Source organism: Somniosus microcephalus, chromosome 5, assembly GCF_052327205.1.
Source record: "Somniosus microcephalus isolate GS21.2 chromosome 5, FLI_Smic_1.0, whole genome shotgun sequence".
NCBI lineage: Eukaryota > Metazoa > Chordata > Chondrichthyes > Squaliformes > Somniosidae > Somniosus > Somniosus microcephalus.
The window spans coordinates 252,374,516-252,384,728 of record NC_140991.1 but is presented as its reverse complement, the minus strand read 5'-3'; the positions used below and the strand labels follow the sequence as shown (position 1 = coordinate 252,384,728).

Below are 10,213 nucleotides of genomic sequence, written 5' to 3'. Positions count from 1 at the left end.
AAAACACGTCTTTACTATTCAGAGGCTCGGGCGATTCTGCCCTAGTTAACGTATCACAACCCTTATATACTGGTGTGGTCACTATCGGTATTACAGTATACATGAGCCAATAGATAGTGCCACCCTAAAGTAGTGCTCTTAAAGGCGAACGGTTACATTCTATAGTTCCCTTAAAGGTAAATGGTTACATACACAACACTCCTCCCTTCCTAGCTTATTACTTACAGAATCCCGTTAAACATACAATCTTCAACTTTATATAAACAGTTTGCAGATATACTCTCGATGGAGTCAACGTCATATAACAATTTACAGATATACTCTCAATGGAGTCAACGTCATATAACAGTTTACAAACATACTCTCAGTGGAATCAGTTTACAGGTTCAGTCTCTGTGGGAACAGTTCATAAATTCAGTCTCTGGTATTAATTCGTTCCAGACAGCATCCTCCATAGCCTTTTTTTTTTAACAGCTTGTACTTTCGTCCTGTTGAACCAGCAGTGCGGACTTATACAACCCACTGGCTGTCTTGATAATGTCCCTGGATTTTTTTTACAAATTTAGCACCTTTCGTAGTGTTCGGACTGAGGTAGTAGAAGTAATAATATTTTAAACAGTTATTATTTTCTGCTTCTTTTTCTTTTCTGCCTTTTTGAAACTCTCCGAGCTCTTTTCCCGGCTGCCATCTGTAGCGCCACCAACTCTCTATGTTCCTTAGACCTTAAGTGCTTCCTCAGGATTTCAGCACTTTGGGAGTTCCCATCACAATTTGGGCAGACCACATCCTCATAACATTCGGTGTCACTCAACAGGTCAAAACCCTTCTTCAAGCAATCATATTCATCCTGCTCTTCCTCGGATGTCTGCCCTTCCTTCCCTCCTGGCCTCATTTGTGCGTTCAATCCTTTCCCTTCCTTCAGGGATTTCGTTATCAGGCTATTTAATCCTTCTACTGAAGTAGCTGTTTCCCCATTCTCCTGTTCCCCTGGACGTAATTCAGCGTACTCCTCCATTTCATCCATCATTTTCTCCAATGCTTTCATCTTCTCTTCCTCTTGTACTTTGGCTTCCAGTGCTTGGAGAAGTTGCGCCTCGATGCTCTCTAGCTCATGTTCAGGGCCCATTCCCAGTTGAAACTGTTCTTCAAGTCGGTCAACCTCGGTAATTGCCGCCTCATATTTGTCTTGGGCTTCCTTCCATATTTTTATGAGTTCTGCCATGTCTTTCACCTCTACATCCTCATCTATGTATGGAACTTCTACCGATGAGTCTGTCTTGGCCCTGAGCTCCTCAAGAATTTCCTGCAGCCTTTGGACTTCTTGCTCATGTTCAACCTTTAGTTGCTCATATACTTCCAACGAAACTAGCTTTTCGGAGGTTGCCGAGTTAACCCCCTCCAGAATTGTAGTCTGGGCCTGTTCATACTGTTTTTTCAACTTCTCGCACTCTGCTTGTAAGGAGTTGTAGAGAAGAACTGGAATAAAATCCTGGCTTCCTGAAGATTCCTCTTCATTTGTTTCTTTCGCAATTTCCTGTTGGAGTTCAGCCAAGGCTGCTATGCTATCTGCCTCTCGAAGTCTCACTGCCATCAACTCTTCTTTATTCTTGCAGTCCATCTCAGCCATTTCCCGTTTACTTTCATTTAACTGAGTGAGTAGTCCCTTATTTTGGGCTGAGAGATATTGCACCTTCTCATGTAGACCCTTGCACTCCTTCTCTGCTTGACATAGCTGATTACCGCTGATTTGGTTCTGCGTTTCAAGTTCCAACATCCTTTGCTTAGCTTCTTTCAGTTTCGCCCCTATAAGCTCCTCTTGCAACATGGCCACATTATTCTCATCAGGTAAAGAAGCGTTTCTCTTTTCCATGTCCAAGATTTGTTTCTGCATCTCCTTAAGAGCACCCTGTGATTCAACTTCTCTTAACTTTGCCTGCACTAGCTCCGTCTCTAATTGCAGAACAAAACCCTCAGTGCAGCGTGATTTGCCCTTCTGCTGTATCTCTAGATCATGCAAATATTCTAACCCCTGAACATCATCAGGGAGATGTGATCGGTAATTGGTCACGATGGCTCTATGGTCGCTCTCTGCTTGAGCCAGTAGGTTCTGTTGTCTTTCCAGACTCTCCCATTCGGTGTCATAGAACTTTTTCATTGTTTTCATCTCTTGTACGAGGCGGTAACTTAATTGTTCTAATTGTTGTTGTACTTTGAAATAGCGTTGAGTTCGAGCCCGGTGTTCCTCCGTAATGCATATGTCTGTAGCTTGAACAGACTCAGAATTCTCTGTCTTTATGCACGCCATCGATTTTCCAACCTTAGTCCGTGAGTTAATGTTAACCTTGTTTTTCATACATAAGCTGGACTTATCGTCTTCCAGCTCAGAGTCTGAGCTGCTTGTCTGCACCGAGTCCTCACTCGTCATTGCTTGTCGGTAGTGCCATTCCATGTCTATTTTCTTGATCCACTCCCGTCCTAGAAGTGGTGGTCCTCCCTCAGGTAGTACGTACAAATTCATTCTTGGGTGTACTTTACCCCTATCTCTCACCTTGACTCTTATTTTCCCCATGGGGTATACGCGATGCCCCGTGTATGTCTGTAATACGAACTTGGTATTTCTTAAGGGTATGTGAGAGAATAGTCGGTGGTAGTCCTTTTGGTTGATGACTGATACAGCTGATCCCGTGTCCAGCTCCATTCGTACTTGGACTCCAGCTATTTTTAGTGTGATCCAGATCGTCTGTAGATCAGTTACTTTACCCACATTGTGGATTCTCAGACTATCCAACTCCTGGCTGTTTGGGTCTGAGTCTGAACTCTTTTCAGCCACCTGATGCACCTTGTTGTACTTTTCTAGTGGTGGTGGCTTCCTTTGTTTGTTGGTCTTCTTTCTGGACCTGCATACCTTCGCAATGTGACCCAGTTTGCCACATTTCCTGCACTCTTGATTCTTAAACCAGCACTGATTCTGGTCGTGCGTTGTCTTTCCACAACGGTAGCATTTGGAAATGCTTGCAGTCATTTGGTCCACCCCGAGTGCCGCCGCCTTTAGCTGCATTTCCGCCGTTCCTTTCACTGCGGCTTCGTGCGATGAAGCTATGAGGACAGCCCTGTCCAGTGTGAGGTCGTTTTCCTCCAGGAGTCGCTTCTGCGTTCCTTCTTTGGCCAAGCCGCATACGAACTTGTCCCGCAGCGCCTCTGTCAAATTCCCTCCAAGCTGGCAGTATTTCGCTAGCTTACGCAGTTCGACTAAGTATTCCGCATTGCTTTCATCTTGCCTCTGGGTTCTGGCGTAAAATTTAAATCGTTCAGCCAGTATCAACGGTGTAGGGTTCAAGTGATCCTTCAGCACTGCTACGATCTCTTCGAAGGTCTGGTCCACTGGTTTAACTGGTGCTATTAGATGTTTCAAAAGCCCGTATGTTTTTGCTCCCATCGAATTTAACAAAGTTATTGCCTTGTCGTATATGGCTACGCAATATATTCCTATGCGTTCCCCATACGTGGCCCTGTCTTCTATTTCAGCATTAAAATCATTAATATTTCCTCGCTTAGGCATCTTCTTCTCTTTCCGAGAACAGCACAAGTATTTCTTTACTTATTATTAATTTTCTTCTCTTCTTGAGAACACCACAAGTATTGCTTTACTTATTTCTTGTTTCTGAAAATTCTAATTAATTTTCTTAGATGGCGGTTTCCCGCTTCTGCCTTCTTCCCCTGCGGTTTTCCCGCGAAAAATGGCGGCTTTCCCGCGCTTCTCGCTCTCCCCGCCCACTTCAATGGCGGTTTTCCCGCGCTTGACGGTCTTCGCCCGTCCCCCGACGCTGTCTTTCAGCCCGAGTGCGGCCCTTATCAGCGGATGCGATCGATGGCCCGGCTGCGCCTCGCACTTGAAAGCGGCCCCCGGCCTCTGGCTCACCCGCTCGCGCGGATCTTGCTCGCTCCCTCCCGGGCTCTGGCTTACCCGCTCGCGCGTTTCACCGCGGCTCTTATCAGGGATTGCGATCGCCCTTATCTCCCGATCGATGGCACTGTCTTTGCAGCCAACGCTGCGGCTTACCCACGAGGTTATGGAGGCTTCGGGGTCCTAATGCCTGTCGCTTCCAGCCTGTCGGTTCCAGACTGGTGAGGATTGAAACCTCTCTTCAACGTCCTGTCTTCGGACGAAGCCGCCGTGGAACAACTGCCGCAGGGTTCGAATCCTGACTCGTCGCCAATGTTAAGTCTGTGGGTTGTATTATAAATAATCACAGACTCCACTGTTAACAAAATAAAACACGTCTTTACTATTCAGAGGCTCGGGCGATTCTGCCCTAGTTAACGTATCACAACCCTTATATACTGGTGTGGTCACTATCGGTATTACAGTATACATGAGCCAATAGATAGTGCCACCCTAAAGTAGTGCTCTTAAAGGCGAACGGTTACATTCTATAGTTCCCTTAAAGGTAAATGGTTACATACACAACAAATACAACATAAATAGGAACTTTAAGAATATGTATAACTAAAGGAATTCTGACATATACACCGTTACAATCAGGAATAGGTAAAGATAGAACATGAATGGATTGATAAGTTTGTCAGGTGAGGTGAGGATTTTGAGATTATAGGTGAATAGATATGAATGGAGACCCTTACCTCTGGATAATGTCATTTTCTGATTCTCTGCATTAAAAAAAATATTAGCAGAGTGACATTTCTTGTTGGAGAACCAATATTTGCAGAGCAGTACAGAGAGGTTAAACATGGAGTCAAAATCTCTCCACCCATTAAGTTCCCTCTCTAGCCAGGCTGAAATAAGGCACGGAGTGGAGGTCAGCCAATTCCCCGCCACTGGAAAAAACTGATCAGAGAGCCACATGCCCAGCCATTCTGTGGCCCACTTGCTTCTCCAATCTTTTTGAAGGAAGACCAAGAAAACACCTGGTAAGATGAGGCCAGATATGAATGGTTAAGATACTTTATTTCACAGCACAGGAACATGTAGAGCACTAGTTATGACCAGGTTCATTTAATTCGATCAGTACAACTTGTCGGTGTAGTAATACAAAACAATGAACACACTGCACTTCCCCACATCAGTGGGTCATCTTGCTTAACTCAAACAAAATGATTCTTAACTACTCTCTTACCCCTTCCTTCTGAGTGTTGTGCAAACTTGCCCTCACAGCTTTCAGTTTTCAAAAAACTGTCTACCTGTGTCTGTCTTTTTTCTCATTTCAGATTATGAATAGTATGGCTGTTATATATTATGGACAGTGTGGTTTATTGTACAGATTATGGTATAATAATGGATCGAGATATTATGAATTATGGTACAAATTATGGTTTAAAGTACAGATTTATGCAATAGTATGGTTTGTGGTATAGGTCGTTGATTATGGCATAGTATGGATTATGGTACAGATTATATATTAGGAATCAGTGTGGATTATGGTACAATCATCTACACTGTTCCCTAATCTATACCATCATCCATGTACTATAATCCATGCTGTACTATAGTCCAGAACCATCGGAGACTGTGGTAAAATTATAGAATAGTACGTATTATGGTTCAGGTTATGGATAATGGTACAGACCATGGATTATGGAAAATGCTAATTAGAGTATGGATTAATATAAATCATGGTAGAGTATAGATTACAGAACAGATTATGCAATAAATATGGATTATAGACAGATTATAAATTATTTCAGTATGGATTACAATAGATTATTTTACATACAAATTAAGATTTATGGTAAATATTATGGATATTGGGAGTGTGGTTTATGCCTTGGAATAGAGTATGGTGTAGATTATGGTACTGTATGGATTTGGGTTATGACAGATTTTGCTATAATAATGAGCATGGTACAGATTAAAGTATGTTATTATGGGTTAATGCAAAGATTATGGTGTAGATTACAGTATAGTACATAGCATGCTTTCACAGTACAAATCATAGTATAGTCTTGATTGTGGAATAGTGTAGGTTAGGTTATAATACCCTGAGGTGCCGTTAAAATACTGATTTAATGCGAAACTTTATAGTCAAATTTGTGTCCATGGGTTTACAGTGCTTCTTTTCTTCTGTTCTTGAGGACATTGACTTGTGCTGGCTGCATTCCAACACCTTCCCCAAGACATTATCACAGCAATCTCAGAAGTTTGACTATAACTCTCAAACGGTCTTCCAAACAAGAGGCACCTCATGAGAAGTAGCCTTATTCATTCGCAATGTAGGCCAAACAGCAAACAACTCTCTTCATTTTGGGTGAAATGACACACAATTTTAATAAATTGGGCTATAGCAGAGATTTGCTGGTCAAGTCCACTATTTTAAATCACCAGAAGGATGAGCAGGACCTCTGGCCACTTATGTCTGTTCCACTACTCTCAGCTTTGATGTTAAAAGGAAAACAACGGATTATCCCCTATTTCACTCTTGTCTAATGAGAAGCAACATCTTTTACAAACATAAAAGCACCGGGTCATGGGGGAGGGGGTAATTTTCCAAGTGCACCCTGGCAAGGGGCAGCCTCACCCGGCGGCAGGGAATGTTGAATTACAGATGTGCTGCTGATATTTTCATATACGTGCTGGTGGCAGGCGGGGCTCTGCACTGGTGACAGGGGGGGGGGGTGTTGCGGGGGAGATCTACAGTGGGGTGGGAGGGCTCTGCACTGGTGACGGGGAGGGGGGGCAGGGGAGATCTACAGTGGGGTGGGAGGGCTCTGCACTGGTGACGGGGGGCGGGGGAGATCTACAGTGGGGTGGGAGGGCTCTGCACTGGTGACGGGGGGGGCGGAGATCTACAGTGGGGTGGGAGGGCTCTGCACTGGTGACGGGGGGGGCGGGGGAGATCTACAGTGGGGTGGGAGGGCTCTGCACTGGTGACGGGGGGGGCGGAGATCTACAGTGGGGTGGGAGGGCTCTGCACTGGTGACGGGGGGGCGGGGGAGATCTACAGTGGGGTGGGAGGGCTCTGCACTGGTGACGGGGGGCGGGGGAGATCTACAGTGGGGTGGGAGGGCTCTGCACTGGCGACGGTGGGGTGGGGGGAGATCTACAGTGGGGTGGGAGGGCTCTGCACTGGCGATGGGGGGGTGAGGGGGAAATCTACAGTGGGGTGGGAGGGCTCTACACTGGCGACGGGGGCGGGGAGATCTACAGTGGGGTGGGAGGGCTCTGCACTGGCGACGGGGGGGTTGGGGGGAGATCTACAGTGGGGTGGGAGGGCTCTCCACTGGTGACGGGGAGATCTACAGTGGGGTGGGAGGGCTCTGCACTGGCGACGGGGAGATCTACAGTGGGGTGGGAGGGCTCTGCACTCTGGACGGGGGGAGATCTACAGTGGGGTGGGAGGGTTCTGCACTCTGGACGGGGCGGGGGAGATCTACAGTGGGGTGGGAAGGTTCTGCACTGGCGACGGAAAAGGTTCCCAGGTGCCAGTGTGAACTCAGAAATTTATTCACCATATTTTATTTAATAAAAAATTTGGAATTTAATGATTACAATTTTTTTTTAAACAAAAAAGAATAGTTTGTCAGGTATTACTTCCCATCCAAATACATCAGTCGGTTATGAAAAAAATAAAACCGCCTTCCATTTTCTAAAACCGTATCAAAAACTTTTAATATTTTTCAGTAGCTATACTTATAAATTTTTACACTGGACTACAGAATAATGGGACAGAATGCTCTACGTAACATTCAGAACAGTTTAATTAAAGTACATTTCCAGTTCTGGCAATGTTAGGCACTGATTACAATAGATTCTGAACTTTACCGTCTTACTGCACATTCGCCTTATGGATTTCCGTTGTCATATAACCACACAAATGTAAGGCACATTAAAAATATGAATGAAACCATATCTTCATTCAGAAAGCAATGCAATTTGTTGTGAATAAATCATGATTCTCCAAACTCTTAATGATGGCGACAAATGGCACAATCTAGATTCTGATATGACTACTTTCTATATGTAGTCAGCTACACACAGATTTCCTGCACATTACAACACGCACCCTAATGTAAGAACGTGACACAATTCATAACAAATGGATTATATCTGCCAATAAGTGTATTGCCATTCCTTCATCATTGCTGGGTCAAAATCCTGGAATTCCCCAACAGCACTTTGGGAGTACCCTCACCGCACAGACTGCCGCGGTTTAAGAAGGCCTACCACCATCTTCTCAAAGGGCAACGAGGGATGGGCAATAAATGTTGGCCCACATCCTGAGAATTAATATAACAAAAAAAAGATGATCAGTTGGGGCAGGGGCAAACACCTAGGCTTTGAGGACTCAGGAATTGCATGTCTGGACACCTGTGTTAAACTGTACTCATTGGCTCCTGTTCAACATCCTTGAACTGTCATTCACTTGATGGGGCTCTTTGCAAAAAATCTATGATAACTAAGTAGAGAATACAGTTTCATCTGACAATGTTAGAACAGAATAAATTATGGAGTATGGCGATGATGATTAACAGAAAAAATATACATCTGCAGTAAAGGTTAGAAAATTATGCAAGCTACAATTCAAAGACATAGTAATGAATGATTTCTCTGCTTCGTAATCTTTTGCAAAATGATTGGGATTTCACATCACTTCTCAACATGAATGTAGTTCTCCGGTTTGCACTTCTGCTACTCCAATGATAGTAAAATTGTGGGTAGCATGCCCAAATTTCCAATATATCGCACCGGTGGCAGTGTGAACCTGTAAATTTAAAATTAAGGGATGATTCCAGAGCTTTATGTTATCAGTGGGGAGTTGTGCTCACAGGGAGCCAGTGACCAAAGTGCAGCTGTAATTTTCTTCTGATTAACTTTGATTGACAAAAGTCATCACTGTGGGTCATGAATGTGCTCTCTGTGAATGCAGCTCCCCTCTGGAGCACAGGATTGGGAATCAGCCCTGTACTTTGTTACTGGTTTAATGACTAACCAACACTGTCATTTCTGAAGTATAGAATAGTCAAAACCATCTTCAAATTAACTAACTCCATTAAAACCACTGCCTCTCTCATCTAGTGCAGCAGAAAACCCCTTTTAGTGATGATTTTTTTCTCTGCGTTCATCCATTTGAATACTCGAATATGTACAGTTATAAACATCAAAGCCACAACTTCCTGCTTTGACTGCTGCTGAAGTGGCTAAAAACACATGATCCAAAATGTACTCCGCCAATTGTATTACTGCAGTGTTAATTGCAAAATAGTTAACAATGAGTTTGTGCCTTAAAGTGTGATTATACTAGGTGCACAAAATGATTCTGAGTAATTTAGGGAACATTAAAATCTAGACACTCGAGTATCATATGCATGGGAAGCATCTGAAGAATGAAAATTGCTTCAGTGAAACACTGAGCATGGGAAATATAGCAAAAATAGTGATATATAAACATTCTACACAAGAACAGAACACTCAATGAGCATGTCCTTATAATACAATATATTGTTTCTTTAAAGAATAGCTTTTGTTATTCGGAATTTGGCTGCATAACCACAATGTCTCTTCATAAAGATGCCAAGTGCAGCAGTAGGACTTTAAACTGGTGAGAGTGATAGGATAGTTCTGTGACCTTGTCCACCATCTCCTGCATTGCTGCTATGCTAGGATATTGTAAGGCAGCTGTCTTTGTTGCCATGACAATGCTTTTAAGAAGTTCACAAAGCAGATTACTGTAGTTTAATACTTTATTCCGAACATCCTGGGCCATAGCTTGTCTTGATAACGTGTCCCCTATAAATACGAGTTTGTGGGCACTAAGGATAATGAATTTGCTATGAGCCACAAAGATTCTGGGTGGCTGCCCACCACTGATGGAGCTGAAGAAGGCATCAATGGCATTCAGGAGTGTTACAAAATGAGTCTCGCACTGTTCAGAGTAGAAGAAGAGAAGCTGCTTGTCTTGAGAACTGAGACTGCTGCTCTTCTGGGGAATGTGCTGTGGTGCTTTCCAGTTCGAGAGGTCATTCTCCACTGGTTTCGTGACTTCTTTCTCCAGTTCCTGAAACTGGTTTAACTGAAACAGAAAAGTAAATCAATTACAACTGACGTGAACATAATTATTTGTCCTGCTCCAGAAGCATATAGCTTTTCAGTTTCACTGGTGAAAAAAGTGTTCATCCAAAACCCAACATGACAAAAATAAATTTGTTCCATCCTCCACCAGAACCAAAAGCTGAGATTTACCTATTGAGATATAATCGC

At 43.7% G+C, this 10,213-nt stretch overlaps 1 protein-coding gene across 2 annotated transcripts in view; it reads right to left on the bottom strand.

The window, feature by feature from the left end:
* Positions 1-4,262: 4,262 nt before the first annotated feature.
* nedd9 (neural precursor cell expressed, developmentally down-regulated 9) overlaps positions 4,263-10,213 on the bottom strand; it is a 69,578-nt gene continuing 63,627 nt past the window's right edge. For both annotated transcript variants that reach the window (XM_085988810.1, XM_085988809.1), the window contains exon 7: positions 4,263-10,025. In XM_085988810.1, the coding sequence (XP_085844936.1) occupies positions 9,516-10,025 (510 nt within the window). In that variant the 3' untranslated portion in view covers positions 4,263-9,515. The remainder of the gene's footprint in view (positions 10,026-10,213) is intronic.